Source organism: Salarias fasciatus, unplaced genomic scaffold, assembly GCF_902148845.1.
Source record: "Salarias fasciatus unplaced genomic scaffold, fSalaFa1.1, whole genome shotgun sequence".
Classification (NCBI taxonomy): Eukaryota; Metazoa; Chordata; class Actinopteri; order Blenniiformes; family Blenniidae; genus Salarias; species Salarias fasciatus.
In genome coordinates this window covers 255364-276650 of record NW_021941396.1, presented here as the reverse complement: position 1 = coordinate 276650, position 21287 = coordinate 255364, and the positions used below count along the sequence as shown (strand labels likewise).

At 48.7% G+C, this 21287-nt stretch overlaps 1 protein-coding gene across 1 annotated transcript in view; it reads left to right on the top strand.

Annotated features, from left to right (window-relative positions):
* Nucleotides 1-10096: 10096 nt before the first annotated feature.
* vps13c (vacuolar protein sorting 13 homolog C) overlaps nt 10097-21287 on the top strand; it is a 131391-nt gene continuing 120200 nt past the window's right edge. The window contains exons 1-4 of the mRNA XM_030087701.1: nt 10097-10252; nt 15881-15924; nt 16488-16530; nt 16661-16756. Of these exons, the coding sequence (XP_029943561.1) occupies nt 10153-10252; nt 15881-15924; nt 16488-16530; nt 16661-16756 (283 nt within the window). The 5' untranslated portion in view covers nt 10097-10152. The remainder of the gene's footprint in view (nt 10253-15880; nt 15925-16487; nt 16531-16660; nt 16757-21287) is intronic.

Sequence of the window (21287 nt, the reverse complement as noted above, 5' to 3'; positions counted from 1 at the left end):
TCTCCCCTCATGTGCTCATCACCACTCACTGTCTGTCTTAAATGTATATTTAAATTATATCGAACTTATGTCTGTTATTTATTTCGTTATATCTGTCTTGGACCTTGGTGTAAATTATGTTTGATTTATATCTGTCGGCTTCTATCTATTATTTAATTAAATGTGTCTTCCGATTTATTTCCGTTATATTTAATTCAACTTAAATAATTAGTTGTGTCGGTCAGTATATTCCTGTTATGCAATTATATCTAATTTTACATACAAACTATATTTAACTTTTCCTTGTATGGTTGGGCTTTGTATTTTTCTACTTTTCTTTCTAGGTTTCTTGCCGCTGCAGCCCTGCAGTTTCCCCATGCGGGACAAATAAAGGCTTTTCAATTCCGTTTCCTTCTGCTTAGTCGTCTCCACGTAGTTTTTCTGAATTGTGCGGTCCCGTACAGCAGCTGTTTTGTTGGCGGTGAGGACCGCAAAGTCACGCGCATTTTTTCCCTTCGCAAAATGTATGTAGGTACCTGCTTTGGCGCAGAGGGGCGGCACCGCAAGGTTTGGGGCTCGTTTTGTGCGCCGCAAGCTTTATAGGTGAGGCCCCTGGTCTCTTCTCCTTCCTCACAGCTGTTTCATGTTTCTTTCAGCAGCAGCGCTTCTTCTCCTCCAGTAGATCCAAACCAACCCGTCGTTGTCAGAACGTTGACAGAGTGTATGAGTTTCTCTGAGTCGCCAGAGTAATCATGATTGATCACCTTGATGGACTTTTGATAAGTCTCATGTAAGAAACGCCTCGTCTCCTCCAATGAATGATCATCTGTGCTCCTGTCGCCTTCGTTTGTGGCTGTAATTGAAACTTTCTGTGTCAGAGTCCAGCTCCACATCCTGAGAAGAGGCCTGGCTCCCGGCCACTGCTCTTCAGGACAGATAATAATAATAATGTTTTATATAGCTCTTTATTGGACACTCAAAGACACTTTACATTGCATTATTCATTCTCTCCATACTGGGTGGTGGTAAGCTGCAGTCACGGGACCCGGAAGTTAGCAACCGGAGCACTGCCGCCATGTTGGAGTGAAAACAACCAGCGATGCGCGCTGTCCTCCAGACAGCAGTGCACGTTCGGTGTTCTTTAATGTTGAAACTGGACTGATCAGGAGAGCAGGGATGTTGTTGTGTTGTCAGATCAAGTGGACAATCTGGACGTAACTCACCAAAGACCGGTACCGGGAGGAACGACGGATTTCAGGCTGCAGCAGGACCCGTATGCGGGGCCGAGACTCCAGGACTCCGTCTGCAGGACGCGGATATTTACTGTTTTCTAATCGACAGTTCTTCTGCGTACAAGAGCCGGGATTCCTACAAGTATGTTTTTCTGGCTTTGTGGAGCGCCGGGACAGCATCGAATCGGCAACACGGACAACGTTCCTGTAGAGTCTAGGTGTGCAGATCTGCTAACTTACATGTCAGAGTTAAACTCCAGGCCGAAATGGACTTGTTCATCATGTAAAGACTCACAATCGGCACTTAAATATGTTTGTTTCCAAGGAAAAGCGATCATCAGCAACACTGAAATGGTCCTGAGTTGTTGGCAATACTGAACTGTAGTTGTTTATTATAATGCGCTTCCCACATTTCACACATTGTTGTCTTAAAAGACAGTTTATTTAACAAATTGGTGAGTGAAGACAGCAGCGCAGCAACTCCCGCTATTTTATTCACTCAGCATTTATTAATTCAGCTGATTGCTTTTTTTTTTTTTTACTCTGCAGAGTGAAGCTGAGTGAAGAACAGAGCAACACACTCTGGTCTGAACACAGCTGCAGAGTGACAGCAGGACCTCCCAGAATCCCTCCTGACCGTTACTGAAGAGAAGCTCCTTCCCAGAGTCGCACAGGTTCAGTTCTGAGGCAACCAGGTGTGAACACGCTCACATCACGTCACGTCACCTGTGTCCGTTTTGAGAAATGATTTGAAATCCTGACGTTGAAACCACAGTGCCAAATGTATTATTACACACGCTCATGAATAATGGTCGATTTTTTTAATGACATTTCTTCTCTGGATATTTGGATGATACAAGATAAGTAGGACATAAAATTGGGAATAATAACGTATGTGGGGGAACTTCCATGGGAGCATAATATACTGGAGCTTGTTTGTCCTTTCCAGTGATGTCTTTAATATAAAATAAACAGAAGAACATGTTAATCAGTTGTGTTTATAGACCCCCAAGTTCTAATATTGAGGAATTCATTGATTGCTTTGAACGAATATTTGTAGATCATTCCCACAAGGATCTGTTATTGTGCGGTGATTTTAATATAGACTTGCTGTGCGTAAATAAATATAATGCAGTCGAAAAATGTGTAAATTCTATGTGTAGTTTAATGATGTATCCTAAAATAACAAAAGCTACCAGGATTACGACTAATAGTTCATCATTGATAGATAATATATTTACCAATATCATCGACAGTAAGACTACTAGTGGAATTCTGTATAGTGACATTAGTGATCATCTCCCCATCTTTGCTAGACTTCGTCTCACAGTTAATAGGAAACAGAGCATCAGTGGAAGGGCGATGTCCGACAAACGCATCTTTACAAACGAATCAATTTCAGCCCTAAGACAAAGTCTTCAAGCTGAAGATTGGAACGCTATCTTTATAGAAAATGATTTAGACAAGGCCTACGATGCATTCTTAACAATATTCACATCATTAGTGGATTTACACTGTCCTCTGGCATCCCTACAAAATGTGAAGAGGCCGAATAACAGCGCTCCTTGGATGACAAAGGGCCTTCGCAAAGCATGTGAAAAGAAAAATCAATCATACAAAAAATGTCTTATCAGTAGAACACCGGAAGCTGAAAAACGTTATAAATTATATAAAAACAAATTAACTTCAATCCTGAGGAAATGTAAGAAGGATTATTATCAAACTTTACTTGAAAATAACAGAAACAATATGAAGGGTATACGGCGGGTGTTGAATAGACTGTTTAGGAGGGAGAGTAAACCACACTGCACCACTGATCTTTATATTGTAAATGACAATGAAACCTCCAACATTAATGAAGTTGTGAATTGCTTTAATGACTACTTTGTTAACATTGGCCCTCAACTGGCTCTGGAAATGTCATCTTCTGGCTCATCCCGTGCGCGCACAGATGTCTGTACTTAAAATGCAAATTCTGTTTTCCTAAAACCAGTTGGTCATGATGAGATTATCAGTATTGTGAATAAATTAAAAAACAAAAGATCAATAGATTGTGACAATCTGGATATGGCTTTGATTCAAAGTGTCATTTTTGACATTGTGAAACCTTTAAATTATATATGCAATCTGTCATTTCAAACAGGTGTATTCCAATGAAAACTAGAAAAATTTGCAGTTCCTGAAGAAACTGCAAGTGTGAATGCTGAGCTGAAAATGCTAAACTGTAATGCAGAAGAAGTTCAAGAAGAAAGGTTGAAAAGGAAGTTAAAAAAGTTTGACAAAGCTTGAAAACACTGCAAAGAGTTGAAAAAGGTTGATAAAGGTTCGAAACCTTTGAAAACACTGCAAAAAGTTGAAGAACCTTGAAAAAGGTGAAAACGCTGCAAAAAGTTGAAAAAGGTTGAAAACTCTGCAAAAAGTTGAAAGAAGTTAAAAACGGTTGAAAAAGGTTAAAAACACTGCAAAAAGTTGAAAAAGGTTGAAAACACTGCAAAAAGTTGAAAAAGGTTGAAAAAGTTTTAAAACACAGCAAAAAGTTGAAAAAGGTTGAAAAAGGTTGAAAACACTACAAAAAGTTGGAAAACACTGTAAAAAGTTGAAAAAAGTTGAGAAAGGTTGAAAACGCTGCAACAAGTTGAAAACAGTTGAGAAAGGTTGAAAACGCTGCAAAAAGTTGAAAAAGGTTGAAAAAGTTTTAAAACACTGCAAAACGTTGAAAAAGGTTGAAAAAGTTTTAAAACACTGCAAAACGTTGAAAACAGTTGAAAAAGGTTGAAAACGCTGCAAAAAGTTGAAAAACATTGAAAAAGGTTGAAAATGCTGCAAAAAGTTGAAAAAGGTTGAAAAGGTTTTAAAACACTGCAAAACGTTGAAAACAGTTGAAAAAGGTTGAAAAAGTTTTAAAACACTGCAAAAAGTTGAAAACAGTTGAGAAAGGTTGAAAACGCTGCAACAAGTTGAAAACAGTTGAAAAAGGTTGAAAACGCTGCAAAAAGTTGAAAAATGTTTGAAAAAGTTGGAAAACACTGTAAAAAGTTGAAAAAAGGTGAGAAAGGTTGAAAACGCTGCAACAAGTTGAAAAACCCTGAAAAAGCTTGAAAACACTGTAAAAATGTTGAAAAAGTTTGAAAACACTGCAAAAAGTTGAAAACAGTTGAATAAGGTTGAAAATGTTGAAAAAGCTGCAGAAAGTTGAAAATCGCTGAAAAAGTTCAAAAACGCTGCAAAACGCTGCAAAAAGTTGAAAAAGGTTGAAAAAGTTTGAAAACGTTGCAAAAAGTTGAAAAAAACTTTAAGAAAGTTGAAGAAACAGCAGAGTCAGTGTCAGAGTAACAGAGGATCAATAGAGCTCCAGTCTGAATGGAAAAGTCCAGACTCATCAAGCTGCAGCAGCACAACAGGTGTGTCTGTTGCTATGGAGACCAGCTGCACAGCAGCCATGACAGTGAATCAGCACTTTTTAATGGAGTGCGCATGGTTGAAGAAATGACATTCCTCGAGAACCCAGAGGTGACATTGAAAAAGATTTTTTCACAATCAGATTCAGAAGTCTTTCATGAATGTAATGGTGCAGGAATCATGTCTGTAGGATCATCCATTCAGCCACGGCGATGGTGCGAACATGAGAGAAGTTTTGGATTTGAGCGAGAAAATCTCTCTCCAAAATGCATTGGAGCGGATGGGAGGAAATTCTGCGCTCTCCTCACAGAAATGCAGCTGGAGAGAGAAGCGTTTGAGATAGAGACAAAGTGACTCAATTGTACGGGTCACAACAAAAATGGCTACGTTTAGAGAGGTAATTGTGTAGATTGAGCTAGAAATGTGGCCAGGGGGACGAGAAAAGAATTATTTTTTAGTTTAAATTCAGAGCCTCCCGCACTCTAACTGCCACTCTCCCACTCTAGCTTTTCCAATACACACCCATTGTAAACTCCAAAAACGGCTGAAATGCTCTCCGTACTTGAAGGCTCACAGTTTGAATTTGGTAAAAGATCTTGAAATGATGTTACATACCTGAATAGAGGACAAAAATGCCTACATTTTGCAAGTAAAATGACGTATCTACGTCAAATATGACAAAGTTGTAAGGGGTCAAAGTTGAAGGAGTTGAAAGGTCAGTTGAAGGGTTTTCCCATTGACTTCAATGTTAAAAATAATTTTAAAAAGTTGAAATATTTCAAAAAGTTGAACAAAGTTGAAAAAGTTTAAAAAGGTTGAAGAAAGGGTTTAAAAAGTTGAATATTTTAAAAGTTGAATGTTGAAACACCAGCTGCTACACCCACTGCTACACCCGCTGCTACACCCAGCTGCTACACCAGCTGCTACACCCGCTGCTACACCAGCTGCTACACCCACTGCTACACCCACTGCTACACCAGCTGCTACACCAGCTGCTACACCCACTGCTACACCAGCTGCTACACCCAGCTGCTGCACCAGCTGCTACACCCAGCTGCTGCACCAGCTGCTACACCCAGCTGCTACACCAGCTGCTACACCCTGGGGCAGACTGACGCCATCGGCCCCTCTCACCACCAACCATCACTCTCACAACTTTCATACTTAGGCAGGGGGGTGAAGTGTCTTGCCCAAGGACACAAAGACAGTTTTACGCCTGCGGGGATCGAACCGCCAACCTTCCGGTTATGAGACGACCCGCTCTACCATCTGAGCTGCTGTGTCCCCGGACCCCCGGACCCCCGGACCCCTGCTGGTCCTCTGACGCCGTCCTCAGCTCCAGCTGTCCTGAAGGGTCCTCAGGCTGTTTGCTCTTCACATGATGCTCATGCTGCGTCTCCTCAATCCGACGATTCCCTGATCTGGCAGGTACATAATAAAAAATAATAATACATTTTATTTTTAATGCACTTTCCATTTCACACAGAAATCTCAAAGTGCCACATACAAAAAAAAAAAAAAAACACAATAATAAGAACATAAGAACATGACACAGTTAGCACAGCATAACAATAAAAACAGGAAACGAATCAAAATGTACATGGCTGACTTCGGAGCGTGGGCTTTTTGAAACAGAAAAGTCTTTAGGCCTTTCTTGAATGATTCCACTCTGTGGGGCCCTCAGGGTCTCTGGCAGCTCATTCCAGAGCCGAGGGGCGGCGGCCTGGACCGCTCCGCCCCCCATGGTGCAGAGTCTGGTTCTGGGCCGGTGTGAGGAGTGAGCAGCTCTCTGAGGTAGGCAGGAGCAGCTCCGTACACACTGGTAGGTGAGGAGGCAGAGTTATCACGGAAACGCTCGGACCTCCTGCCCCCCTGGGGGCTTCTGGCAGAGGCGGGGCCACACCAGGCATTTCCCTGGGCCCCGGCTGCCAGGGGCCCCGCTAGGTGCAAACTGTGTGCAAAAACAGCTACTTTTTTCGGTGTGTACGGATGGGATGGGGGCCCGATGAATTTCTTGCTTGGAGCCCCCAAGGACCCTGGACCCACCGCTGGCTTCTGGACCGCAGTGCTCCCTCAGGGTGTGTATCACTCCTATCACTCCTATCACTCCTATCACTCCTATCACTCCTATCACTCCTATCACTCCATGGCTGGACGTGCAGGACGCTCAGTGTTCACTCCTGGACCAGGTGCTGAATGTGGAGCTGACCTACCTTGACCTACCTGGACCTACCTGGACCTACCTGGACCTACCTGGGCCTACCTGGACCTACCTGGGCCTACCTGGACCTACCTGCCTACCAGGGGCCTACCTGGACCTACCTGGACCTACCTGGACCTACCTGGACCTACCTGCCTACCAGGGGCCTACCTGGACCTACCTGGACCTACCTGCCTACCAGGGGCCTACCTGGACCTACCTGGACCTACCTGCCTACCAGGGGCCTGCCTGGACCTACCTGGACCTACCTGGACCTACCTGCCTACCAGGGGCCTACCTGGACCTACCTGGACCTACCTGCCTACCAGGGGCCTGCCTGGACCTACCTGGACCTACCTGGACCTACCTGGACCTACCTGCCTACCAGAGCCGACCAGACTCATGTTATTGTTCTCAGGGTCCTTAACAGATGAAACTTCACACACCAAATCCCCAAATACAGCAGATTAACAGTTCCGAGCAGAGAGGAGAACAGTCTGGACCACTGCTGCACCCCCCTCCCAAGAGAGACCGGCCACGGGACCAGCATCCACTTCTGTCCTGCTTTTTCCCACATGCTCAGGAAAGGAAACCGCCGTGTGACAGTTGCTGTTTTTTCTTTGTGGGAGTGCCAGGAGGCGACAGTGTTGTACCTGCTGCTCTGTCAATAAAGCTGGACTGGATTGAACTGAGAGTGGAGACCTCTGCTGGTCCTTCAGGAGTTTCAGTAAAAACTCTCTGGATCAGCTACAGCAGCTCCCAAAGCTCTTCCTCACATCACTGCATTCATCTTCCACAGACTGGCAGGATGAAGAAATTCACCTTACAGTTTGTAGCCATTGCTTGAACACTGTAGACTCATGCTTAAACCAAAGTAACTTGAAGTTGTTGTTCCTGTACCTGAAACAAAGTGTAACCACACCCTAAACAAAGCGCTGCTTTGCACTTTAGTTGCAATTCTGTAACACACTTGCTCCTGCGCACTACACACTATTCCATATGTAAGACACTTAGTTCAAAATGAAGTCTCAAGGTACCACTGGGAAAACACATCTATTCCAAATACAACTCACACTGCCTAACTGAAAACACTGAGGCGTGTGCCTGAAAACACTGACTTGCAAAACTGAACACCAATCAGCCGCTATAAAAAGGCCTCAGTTACGCAATTTTAGAACTTTGCAAGCATGGAGGCAGGGAGAGCTGGAGGCAGAGGAAGAGGAGGACAGAGAGAGAGAGGAGGACGTGGTCGAAGAGGCCGAGCGAGGGACATTACTTCTAATGACATGAGAGCAGCGTTGGTGGACCAGGTCCTAGACATGGTCCGACTGTGAGGGAAGCTGGCAGAGAGTCCAGCCTGATCTGAGCCGTTTCACACTTTCATCCATAATCAGGACATTCCGACTGGACAACAGGTATGTCTTCTACTCTCTACTCTACTCAGACTGTAACTAGAGTATTTACAGTACTGTACCGTATCACCTTACCGTGTCACATGTGCTGCACTGCAGGGTGGCTAACGCTCTCTTTCAAACTAAAGTGGTTGCTTTGTGAAACATGCGGTGACAACGTGTGGAGGTGTTTCAGTACTGTGGATGGTAAATACAGTTCAGTACAGTATACACAGTACTGTAAAAAAGAAGCAAACAGTAACTATTTGTGGTTGCATTTTTCTCCAGAATGGCTAGAAGACCTCCTGGGGGGGCGCCAGCGCCTGTCCACCCAACAGCAGGACCTGTCCATCGTGAACCAGTCAGAGCAAACGATGCAGTGTGTCTCCACCAGCTACAGCAACACATTCCTGCAGATCAGCACGTATTCAACAACACAGACCGAGTAAGCGTTACCACGATTAGACGCATCTGGGTAAAGCACAACACGACCATGAAGCGACTGTACAGACTCCCATCTGAGAGGAACAGTGTCAGGGTGAAAGAACTTCCACATGAATAAGTACAGCTGACTGTTACAGTCCTTCACAGTTACAGGACAGAATGGGTGCAATTGTGAAAATTGTGCTAAATTTTTGCTTTTTGTGTTTTAGCAATCGAAAAAAACTGTAAGCCCACACACAACTGTGCTTTTCTGTGTTGACAGTATGTTTTTTGTTTTATTTTTGCTTTAACTGAATTGACTGGACTGTAAAATGCTCTACTGCAGTGTAATGATTTTAGATTGAGTATTTTATTTTGTGGTTGTTGTGAAGACGTGTCTTCTGCGGAACTGAATAAAAAGAGTGAAAACGAAACTCTGCAGTGTTTTATATAAAGTAGACTGGTGTGTTGCTGCTGATCTGAAAGTGATTTCATAAGATGCAAGTGGGTAACATTTTGTCATCAGAGTGACATTTTGACGTGGGATTGTTAGGTTTTGATCGCAGAGTTTCAGTCTGACACAGATGTGACTGGTTTATTTCCCAGAGTTGTGTCTCATTTGCTTGTGTGCAGAGTTTTGACACAATGAGCCAAGTTTTGCAAAATGTGTTCAAGCAACGGGCAGAAACTGTAATGATTCTTTAAAAATGTCTGACGTTCGCACAGGAAAGACGCTCCGACGTACGAGAAGCGTTTGTCAAATTGAAAATCAGTGAAGACTGAAATTTAAATGCGTCTCTGGAAATAAAACTTTTTATTCTTTCTTTGCAGCTCGGTGCCAAACGATGGAAACCAACATGGACATTGTGAATGGGAGTGTTAGATCTGTGTGTGTGTGTGTGGACTGGGGAGATGTTGTGTACTTGTGCCGCCGTGATGTTTTCAAGTCAACATCCTGCTGGAGGAACATGTCCTGCAGCGGAGCCGCCTCCCTCATCAGTCAGTAATGATGTCCTCATCAGAGGACATTTAATCGCTGCCTCCGTCACATTTCCTGCATCTCGCTCTTCGTCCTGCTTCCTGTCCTCTGGACGTCAAGCATGGATGGATTCTCTGAACCGGGACAGGAGGTGGACATCACGGAGCACTCAGCCCTAACAAGCTGATCAAAGGTAATCACAGGAAGACCACTTCAATGAAGCTGTTTGTCCCCATCACACACACACACACACACACACACACACACAGCACATTACCATGATAAAATGTGCGGTTTGTGTGTGTGTTCTATTGCAGGAAACTATTAACCTGAGTCTGATCCACTGAAACTCCGATTGTGACTCATTGTCATCTGACATACGCGCGCGCTCGCGCACATACACACGCGCGCGCTTTCTCACGGGGTCGCCGCTCATCCGCTCATCGAACAGGCCGTGTCGTCGATGCCAGAGAGCATCGCTGAACACGGAAGTCGCGCTCGGGCTGGGGCTCACGGAGACCTGCTCCAGTGCTTCTCGGACCTGCAGACATGGTTTTCGAGTCTCTGGTCAGTGACCTGCTCAACAGGTTCATCGGAGATTATGTGGAGAACCTGGACAAGTCCCAGCTGAAGATCGGGATTTGGGGAGGTGAGCTCGGTAGCTAGCTAACCGCTCCACATGGATGGAGACCAGGTTCCGTTTAGAAACATGCGGTTTTAAAACTCACGTCCCATTTAACACGGATCAGAATGTGTGGCAGCATGGTCACGAGTATGCGGCGAGGCGCTTATATCTTCTCTAAAATTCGGCATTAATGTCAATTTCGTAAGTACTTTGTTCGAGCTGACATTGAAACTTATGTGCAGCTTGTAGCACCTGTAGATCTGGAGATAACCCAGGGAGCACAGCAGAGTCTGGTTCCACCAGAACAGCTGTTGGTCTGTAGAATGTCAGCCGAACTACACACACACACACACACACACACACACACACAGACTCAGAGTGGTTACACACACGTTGAACAAAACACACAAAGTGAGCCAAATTGGTCCCACAAACAGCCGAACACACACAGCAAGCAGCAGAACACACACACATTGACCTTAGGCTTTTATTTTGTAACATTTTTATTGTCAAAGTTTTGAAATTCTGAGCTGTTTGAGTAGAAGATCCCGTGTTCAGCACAAGGTGCAGCTGAAGCCGTCTGATAGGAACCGTTTACAACAACGCAGATTGAAGGACACAGCAGGAACCAGTTTTTGACAGAGGAAATCTCTCACAGAGGAGACTTCCTGCAGAACCAGGCTCAGAGGAGACTTCCTGCAGAACCAGGCTCAGAGGAGTCTTCCTGCAGAACCAGGCTCAGAGGAGACTTCCTGCAGAACCAGGCTCAGAGGAGACTTCCTGCAGAACCAGGCTCAGAGGAGACTTCCTGCAGAACCAGGCTCAGAGGAGACTTCCTGCAGAACCAGGCTCAGAGGAGACTTCCTGCAGAACCAGGCTCAGAGGAGACTTCCTGCAGAACCAGGCTCAGAGGAGACTTCCTGCAGAACCAGACTCAGAGGAGACTTCCTGCAGAACCAGGCTCAGAGGAGACTTCCTGCAGAACCAGAACCAGAGGAGACTTCCTGCAGAACCAGGCTCAGAGGAGACTTCCTGCAGAACCAGGCTCAGAGGAGACTTCCTGCAGAACCAGGCTCAGAGGAGACTTCCTGCAGAACCAGACTCAGAGGAGACTTCCTGCAGAACCAGGCTCAGAGGAGACTTCCTGCAGAACCAGAACCAGAGGAGACTTCCTGCAGAACCAGGCTCAGAGGAGTCTTCCTGCAGAACCAGGCTCAGAGGAGACTTCCTGCAGAACCAGGCCCAGAGGAGACTTCCTGCAGAACCAGGCTCAGAGGAGACTTCCTGCAGAACCAGGCTCAGAGGAGACTTCCTGCAGAACCAGGCCCAGAGGAGACTTCCTGCAGAACCAGGCTCAGAGGAGACTTCCTGCAGAACCAGGCTCAGAGGAGACTTCCTGCAGAACCAGAACCAGAGGAGACTTCCTGCAGAACCAGGCTCAGAGGAGTCTTCCTGCAGAACCAGGCTCAGAGGAGGGGCAGGAGGGGCCGCTGGCTGTCCCCCCTGACAGGAGACACAGAGACACTGTGGACACTTGTTTTCTAGGACTTCTTAACCAGAGGAACATTGTGTTGTTATAATACTGCAGTGAATGATCACATCTTCACATTATTATTATGTGCCTCACACACACACACACACACACACACACACACACACACACACACACACACACACACCCCTTTATCTGCTGTCGTTACAGTTACTCCATACATTTCTATGGGATAAACACTTTAAAAAATCACTTAAAAATCTCTTCGGCTGATGCTTTAATGTTTTTACAGATTGTGTGAAGTGGTGTTTTGACGCTGTTGTGTACCATGGTAGAGTGAAGTGGTGTTTTGACGCTGTTGTGTACCATGGTAGAGTGAAGTGGTGTTTTGACGCTGTTGTGTACCATGGTAGAGTGAAGTGGTGTTTTAATGCTGTTGTGTACCATGGTAGAGTGAAGTGGTGTTTTGACGCTGTTGTGTACCGTGGTAGAGTGAAGTGGTGTTTTAACGCTGTTGTGTACCATGGTAGAGTGAAGTGGTGTTTTAACGCTGTTGTGTACCATGGTAGAGTGAAGTGGTGTTTTGACGCTGTTGTGTACCGTGGTAGAGTGAAGTGGTGTTTTGACGCTGTTGTGTACCGTGGTAGAGTGAAGTGGTGTTTTAACACTGTTGTGTACCATGGTAGAGTGAAGTGGTGTTTTGACGCTGTTGTGTACCATGGTAGAGTGAAGTGGTGTTTTGACGCTGTTGTGTACCATGGTAGAGTGAAGTGGTGTTTTAACGCTGTTGTGTACCATGGTAGAGTGAAGTGGTGTTTTGACGCTGTTGTGTACCATGGTAGAGTGAAGTGGTGTTTTGACGCTGTTGTGTACCGTGGTAGAGTGAAGTGGTGTTTTGACGCTGTTGTGTACCATGGTAGAGTGAAGTGGTGTTTTGACGCTGTTGTGTACCATGGTAGAGTGAAGTGGTGTTTTGACGCTGTTGTGTACCATGGTAGAGTGAAGTGGTGTTTTGATGCTGTTGTGTACCGTGGTAGAGTGAAGTGGTGTTTTGACGCTGTTGTGTACCATGGTAGAGTGAAGTGGTGTTTTGACGCTGTTGTGTACCATGGTAGAGTGAAGTGGTGTTTTGACGCTGTTGTGTATTCCCAGTTCTTCCTGCTCTGCTGCAGAGCTTCTTGACAGGAGTGTTGTTTGTTATATTCAACATCAACAATGATAAAAAGGCAGGTTTTCCCCAGCGAGGACGCAGACAGTAGAGAGTATCCAGTTCTCGTGGTTTGGGTTCATATACACAGGCCAGTGGTTATTTTTCCTACCTTGTATCCAGTTCTTTTTCCCTGTGTCAAAATGGAGTTTAAAGTTTTGGTGTCGGGACAACGCTCGTTCCCATTCTGTCCCATGAATCAGTGCTGAGTTGAAGAGATTCTGAAGTGATTGTGTGTCGCTGAGTTCAGAGGAAGGATTCTTTTCATGTTGAGCAGCTGTAAAGAAGTTGTTTTGCATTTGTGTCTGATTTTACAGAAAATGTTGTATCGCTGCTTTTAGTCACGCAGAAGAGACGTGCTGAGTGTGCTGTGATGACAGGACATGTCCATTTCAGTGTCTGGGGGACGCCACATGTCCTTTTCTCTATTCAGTCTGAATCCAGTCGGTTCAGCAGGAATACGTTTGCTGGTTCAGCCTGTTGTACCCCTTTCACACTGGCCAAAAAACCCGTTTACACCCGCTAATTCACCGGGTCCTCATGGCAGTGTGAAGCGTTCACTCGGCTTCAGACCCGGGTTTCTCAGCCCTGCAGTCGACGCGGGTTTTCAGCGGGTCGCTGCTATCAGCTTTTTAGTGGGAGGGGCGAAGGGGAGTGTGAAAGGCAGATAGGGCTGCCACAAACGATTATTTTGGTAGTCGACTAATCACTGATTATTTTTTCGATTAGTCGACTAATCGCATCATATATAAATTAAAGTAAAACAGTTTATCGCACCACCGTGAAGCTGCTCTTATCTAGCCACAATTAGATTTCAGCTTTAAGTGTTTCAGGTATATTCTAACTAAAAATAAAGACAATTCAGATGAGAGTTCATTAAACCTTTATTGAAATATGCAACACACACTTGTTTAACTGTGTACCATAAAGTGCAAATACTTGAGTAAAATAAGGAAAAGGTACTTGCCTGAATAACACAAAAATGAATCCTTAATGTTGTTTTTTTTTTCTTAATTTGCGTTTGGCATCAAGCAACTACGCAATTATTGAAGTTTTCGTCTCACTGACTCAAAACAAAAGTGCATTTTGTGTTCAGTGCTCAACTGTATCCAACTTTATTCCACTCTGACTCTACATAATCCCAAACTCCACAGGGCTCTGGCTCACCGCCAGGACAGTCAGCATTTCTACATGTTGGAGACAGGCTGCTCTCTCTGGGAGCAGATGTTCTGCTGCAGAGAGAATCCGCTCCGACGGGGTGAAGCTCTGAAACATAACGGTGGAAAACATCAGCGCGACGTCACTTCTTATTAAAACACATCACTGTTAGAGCGTTACAGAAAACATGAAATGTGTGCTAACGGCAGCTAATGAGTCAAATCGTCACCGCTAATGTTGACAGCTATGAGTAAACAGCAAGTTAGCCCTCCATGCTAATATTATTAGCTTACCGAGACGACGGTCAACCATGGTTGTCCCGAGCCACGCCGTGCTTCTGTTCCGGCTGCTCATCCATCGCTGTTGTGCTGCCGGGGAAGGCCGGTTCTGTCCTGCAGATGCTGCACTGCACTTCTCTCTGAGGTTTTCTTGTCATGCTCCCACACTTTGAGCTCCGCTGCCGCCGGGCGGCCATGACACCAGTCCGGCGTCGTCGCGGCTGACAGGACTGCGCATGTTTGTCAAATACAGCGAGGCAGACGCAGCGACAGTGGGAGGTGCCGCGGCAGTTTCGAGACAAAAAAAAGACTCGTCAACTATTAAATTAGTCGTCGATGATTTTAATAGTCGACATAATCGTGATTAATCGACCAATCGTGGCAGCCCTAAAGGCAGACGCGAGTCAATGCGGTAACTTACATGATGACGTCGACGCAGCGCGGCTACGTTAGCGCGCTAGTTGTTGTTTCTGGACACAACGTGAGATTTCCTTCGTCAACATGACCCAGTATTGGCAGGACAGCGAGACCAGAGAGCTGCTCTGGATCCGTGGGGAAGAGGAGACTCGTCTACAGGGAACGGGGACTGTGTTCCGCTGCATTGTTTACTGTCGCTTTGCTCCGTCGCGCTGATGATGTCATCAACGCGGGACACTATCAGCGCGGGAAGACGCAGCGACGCGGTTAGACGCGGGTCTGCAGGCGGTGTGAAAGGACACAAGAGGCGATTATTAGCGGGTCGAAAACACGAGTCGACCCGCTAGCGGCAGTGGGACAGCGGTATTGTTGGAGACGTGATCCATCTGAAACGAGAGAGAGCTCTACCCCCTGCTGTCTCTGTCTCTGTCTCTGTCTGTCCTCTGTCTCTGTCTCTCTGTTTGGACACGCTGTCTGAGGGGTGACTCAGCTGCTGTTGTGTTTTCTGGTGAACCCTGCTGGGCTGCATTTCTGTCATTCTCACCCTGCAGACACACCCAGCCCTCTCCACCAATCAGCTGCCAGTCCTCACAGACTGCCAGACAGTCTCCGAGTGGCGTCCTGTCAGCTGGTTCCTGGTTCTGATCAGAGTCACCAGTCACCTCCTGCAGTCCAGTGAGAGCCTGAAATACTGAAGGACTGCAGAACCAGCAGTACTGCAGAACCAGCAGTACTGCAGAACCAGCAGTACCGTTAGCCCTCAGTACTGCAGAACCAGCAGTACCGTTAGCCCTCAGTACTGCAGAACCAGCAGTACCGTTAGCCCTCAGTACTGCAGAACCAGCAGTACCGTTAGCCCTCAGTACTGCAGAACCAGCAGTACCGTTAGCCCTCAGTACTGCAGAACCAGCAGTACCGTTAGCCCTCAGTACTGCAGAACCAGCAGTACCGTTAGCCCTCAGTACTGCAGAACCAGCAGTACCGTTAGCCCTCAGTACTGCAGGTTCTGCTCAGGGTCAGTTGATGATGGGAAATCATGCTTGATTCCAGTGAGGAAAACACTTCTAACTTCCTCTTGTGTGTTTCTTGTGTTCCTTCAGGAAACGTCGTCCTCCAGAACCTCAAAGTGAAGGAAAATGCTCTGGTGAGTCCCGAACGCCGCCGGAACGCTGCCGGAACGCTGCCCGAACGCCGCCCGAACCCCGTCCGAACGCCGCCCGAACCCCGTCCGCACGCCGCCCGAACCCCGTCCGAACCCCGTCCGAACGCCGTCCGAACGCCGTCCGAACGCCGCCCGAACCCCGTCCGAATGCCGTCCGAACGCCGTCCGAACGCCGCCCGAACCCCGTCCGAACGCCGTCCGAACGCCGTCCGAACGCCGCCCGAACGCCGCCCGAACGCCGCCCGAACGCCGCCCGAACGCCGCCCGAACGCCGCCCGAACGCCGCCATCCTGCTCATTTTCCACATGATTCTCACAAAGAACGACTCAACTTCCTGATATCTGTGAAGCAACGAGCTGATGGTGTCGGTCCCTGGGGGAGTCCTCCAACTGGGCTGAACTGGATCCAGCCCGGTCCTGGACGGGCTCCAGCCCGGTCCTGGACTGGGTCCAGCCCGGTCCTGGACTGGGTCCAGCCCGGTCCTGGACTGGGTCCAGCCCGGTCCTGGACGGGCTCCAGACTGACTCCTGGTCTCTGTCTTTCAGAGTGAGTTGGACGTCCCCTTCAGAGTGAAAGCTGGACAGATTGGTAAGTCCTGATGCTCACGGTCCTGCGCTGCACCTGTTGTCCTGTCCCCCTGTCCATGTCCTGTTGGTGTCCCCTTGTCTCGTCCTCCGCTGGACGTGGTCCTCACCCTCCTTCCCCCTCTGGTCTCCAGGGAAGCTGACCTTGAAGATCCCCTGGAAGAACCTGTACAGCGACGCCGTGGTGGCCTCGCTGGACGGCCTGTTCCTGCTGGTCGTCCCCGGAGTCAGTAAGTGTCCTGGTCCTCCAGGGGGGGCGGCCGCTGGTCCCTGCTGGTCCCTGCTGGTCCCTGCTGGTCCCTGCTGGTCCCTGCTGGTCCCTGCTGGGTCTGTTAGACCATCAGCCTCACGGGAAACGTTGGAGAGAAGTGCTGAGCACTCCACACTCAGTAACACATATAACACAATGCATTCTGGGATTGATGAAGTTTTTCTTATCAAATCTCCAGAGTCAGCTGATGGTCACTTACTTGCATTGCATTATGGGTATGTTACTAGTGTTGGTCCTTCAGGACCGTCACTCGACTGCTCCATGGAGCAATTAAAAACACACGCACGCACACGCACACACACATACACACACACACACACACACACACACACACACACACACACACACACACACACACACACACACTGACCCCGCCTCTGGGACTAAACCAGTCTTCAGTGTGTCAGAGGCTCGAGACCAGTGTTGTTCAAGTTACCTGGAAATAGTACTGAGTCACAGATTACTCATTACTTTTCCTAAAAAGTAATCCCATTTACTGATTAGTTATTTTCAAAAGTAATTAGTTACTTTGTGACTTACTTTTGTGAGTGTCCGTCCAGCATTGCCTGTCTGTGGTCAGCCGTCAGCCGCCGACGGTCCAGGCGGACGGTCCAGGCGGACGGTCCGCCCGGGCGGACGGTCCGGGCGGACGGTCCGGGCGGACGGTCCAGGCGGACGGTCCGGGCGGACGGTCCGGGCGGACGGTCCGGGCGGACGGTCCGGGTGGACGGTCCAGGCCGACGGTCCAGGCCGACGGTCCAGGCGGACGGTCCAGGCGGACGGTCCAGGCGGACGGTCCAGGCGGACGGTCCAGGCGGACGGTCCAGGCGGACGGTCCAGGCGGACGGTCCAGGCGGACGGTCCAGGCGGACGGTCCAGGCGGACGCTCCGCTCTGCTCGCCATGTTTCAGCTTCAGTCCTCTGCAGAGCTGCTGGATCGGGAGACGGACCGCCAGGAAGCCCTGGAACACTTGGTGTTTTTCCTCCTTTTTGTCGTCGGTCCGTTTCTGGCCTGTTGGGATCTGTAGCCGCGGCAGTCGAGCTCAGCTGCTTTCAGGGAAAACGCCTCATTTTGACCAGAAGCCTGAGAAAGGGAGTTTGTTCTGCAGATTCCAGCAGAACGGGGTTTTTAAAATAAAACAAATAAATGAAAATTGGTTTGTTTTTCAATATCCCGTTTAAGACGCATCAAGTAAAGGGAAGTTGAAATACGGCCACAGAGCTCACTTTAATGTGATTTTTCAACGTCTTCGATCTCCGTGACCCGGAAGTTCTATCGTGCGGCGGGAAAGTGGGCGGGTCACAGCCTGTTCATTCATTCACATCGGCATCGCTGCTTCAGCGCAGACGCCCGCCCCAGCACAGAAGAGGGAAGCATAGTTTGAGATCATTGTCTTATGATTTACACTCCACATTTGATAATAATTCAGTTTATTAACGTGTTTTTTTAATGTTGACTTCATTCAACTTCATTCTGCTGCTCCACTCGGGAGAAACAGAGCGACGTATAATGAAACGGACCTAACCAAAGCTCAACGAGTTTTTATTCTGGTGCAAACTATCCAATCTGGGGACAAACAGAATGATTTACGATATTTGGTGATTCGCTTTCATTTGTCAGAGTCTGCGACGAACAACTTCATTCTGCTGCTCCACTCGGGAGTCAACATTCTGAATGTTGAATCTGAATCTGAATCTGAATGTTTCTCTGAAGGCAGGGAGAGAAGCCCCCCCCCCCCCCCCCCCATTCTTCCGTGATGGTTAATAATGGAGATGAATTCAGACGTCGGGATTATTGCAGGACTGGTGGAGATGCAGGTGAACGAATCAGATCGGAGTTTGGGTCTGAATTTAGAACATCCAGTTCATCCAGGAGCGATACAGGATCAGCCTCTCACTGTCTGCACGTAGCTCAGCTGGTAGAGCGGGTCGTCTTATAACCGGAAGGTTGGCGGTTCGATCCCCGCTCCCGCAGGGGCAAGGCACTTCACCCCCCTCGCCTAAGTGTGAATGTAGTGTGAGAGTGAATGGTTGTTGGTGGGAGGGGCCGATGGTGCAGCTGTGGCTACAGCAGCAGCTTACCTCCACCCAGGGTGGAGTGAACGGGTGAATGTGATCATGCAGGGTGAAGCGCTTTGGGCTCTGTCAAGCAGGGTGAAAAGCGCGATACAAGTGTAGTCCATTTACCATTTACCATATATTCATCCAGCTCTGACAGCTGGGTGGATTTTTTTAATCAACGGCACCTTGGTGAGACGGAGCTGTTCAGCCAATCAGGGAGCTTTATTCCGAGGGTGTGGACAGGTCGGCTCTCAGCTGATCGGCGCCTCTCGGAGCTCCACACACCACAGGATCTGCGATCGGAAATATTAAACATGTTCATGATCTACGATCTCCCCTTCCGACGCCTCCGAGAGGCTCCGACCGGAAAACATCTCGGAACCACCGAACACCAGAGGAGGATCGGACCGAACTCATCCCAGACTCCCGACAGTCGGACCCTGTCGGCCTCGGTCGGGAGGAGAAGATCGGGGCAAAACTCGGCCCGATCATCCTGTAGAGTGTGGAGGCCTTAAACGGACCACAGGCTGACGTGAGCCGCCACTGTCCCGCAGGGCAAAAAGCCAAAACACCGACGAAAGGACTTCCGGGTCACGGAGATCGAAGACATTGAAAAATCACATTAAAGTGAGTCGTTTTTCCTTTTTTAATTTTAAAAACAAAAACAGGAAAAACGAGTCATTTTTCAATATTTAGTTTTTTGATTCTTAATTGAATGTCAACTGAACGGATGACACACGGATTCGTCTGAACAGCTGTTTACTCCGAGACACTACAAAAACAACAGATTCCACACATTGTTTTCCTGCGTGGCTGAACCACCGGTCGGCTTACAGCTTGGTCTGGTCTGCCCTCCAGGAGGTCAGCTGGCTCAGACTCCGGCTCTGCAGCAGCGCTCTGGGGTCAGGGGTCACAGTGAAGGGAAACGTCTTTGGCTGCCAGTCTCTTTCTTGTTACCTGAGTCTTTCCCACCATGTCTGCTCAGTGCACGACCTCTGGCTGACCTCTGGCTGATGCACGACCTCTGGCTGACCTCTGGCTGATGCACGACCTCTGGCTGACCTCTGGCTGATGCATGACCTCTGAGAGGTCAGAGAGCTGGAAGCCAAAGAGATCTGGGATGTTGGTCTGCTTCTCAGCTCCGATTCCAGTCTTCTTGTCTGAAAAGGCTGATTCACTCAAACCTGTCCAGCAGGTAGAGCTGCCGTCTGCAGTGCATTCTGGGAAAAGTTCCTGATTTCCCCACAAAGGCTGTGTCGCTGCTGAGGTTACAGTCGGACATTGTGTTAGAGATTTATGACCTCCGTCTCTGCAATAGTTCAGCCATCGTCCTGACGGCTCACTCAGGCCTCCGTCCACCCCCTCACCGGGGTCTCTCTGGGTCTCTCTGGGTCTCTCTGGGTCTCTCTGGGCCTCTCTGGGTCTCTCTGGGTCTCTCTGGGTCTCTCTGGGCCTCTCTGGGTCTCTCTGGGTCTCTCTGGGTCTCTCTGGGCCTCTCTGGGTCTCTCTGGGTCTCTCTGGGCCTCTCTGGGTCTCTCTGGGTCTCTCTGGGTCTCTCTGGGTCTCTCTGGGCCTCTCTGGGCCTCTCTGGGCCTCTCTGGGTCTCTCTGGGCCTCTCTGGGTCTCTCTGGGTCTCTCTGGGTCTCTCTGGGCCTCTCTGGGTCTCTCTGGGTCTCTCTGGGTCTCTCTGGGCCTCTCTGGGTCTCTCTGGGTCTCTCTGGGTCTCTCTGGGTCTCTCTGGGCCTCTCTGGGTCTCTCTGGGTCTCTCTGGGTCTCTCTGGGCCTCTCTGGGTCTCTCTGGGTCTCTCTGGGTCTCTCTGGGTCTCTCTGGGTCTCTCTGGGTCTCTCTGGGCCTCTCTGGGTCTCTCTGGGTCTCTCTGGGTCTCTCTGGGCCTCTCTGGGTCTCTCTGGGCCTCTCTGGGTCTCTCTGGGTCTCTCTGGGCCTCTCTGGGCCTCTCTGGGCCTCTCTGGGTCTCTCTGGGTCTCTCTGGGCCTCTCTGGGCCTCTCTGGGTCTCTCTGGGTCTCTCTGGGTCTCTCTGGGCCTCTCTGGGTCTCTCTGGGTCTCTCTGGGTCTCTCTGGGCCTCTCTGGGTCTCTCTGGGTCTCTCTGGGCCTCTCTGGGCCTCTCTGGGTCTCTCTGGGCCTCTCTGGGTCTCTCTGGGTCTCTCTGGGCCTCTCTGGGTCTCTCTGGGTCTCTCTGGGCCTCTCTGGGTCTCTCTGGGTCTCTCTGGGTCTCTCTGAGCCTCTCTGGGTCTCTCTGGGTCTCTCTGGGTCTCTCTGGGCCTCTCTGGGTCTCTCTGGGTCTCTCTGGGCCTCTCTGGGCCTCTCTGGGCCTCTCTGGGCCTCTCTGGGTCTCTCTGGGTCTCTCTGGGCCTCTCTGGGCCTCTCTGGGTCTCTCTGGGTCTCTCTGGGCCTCTCTGGGCCTCTCT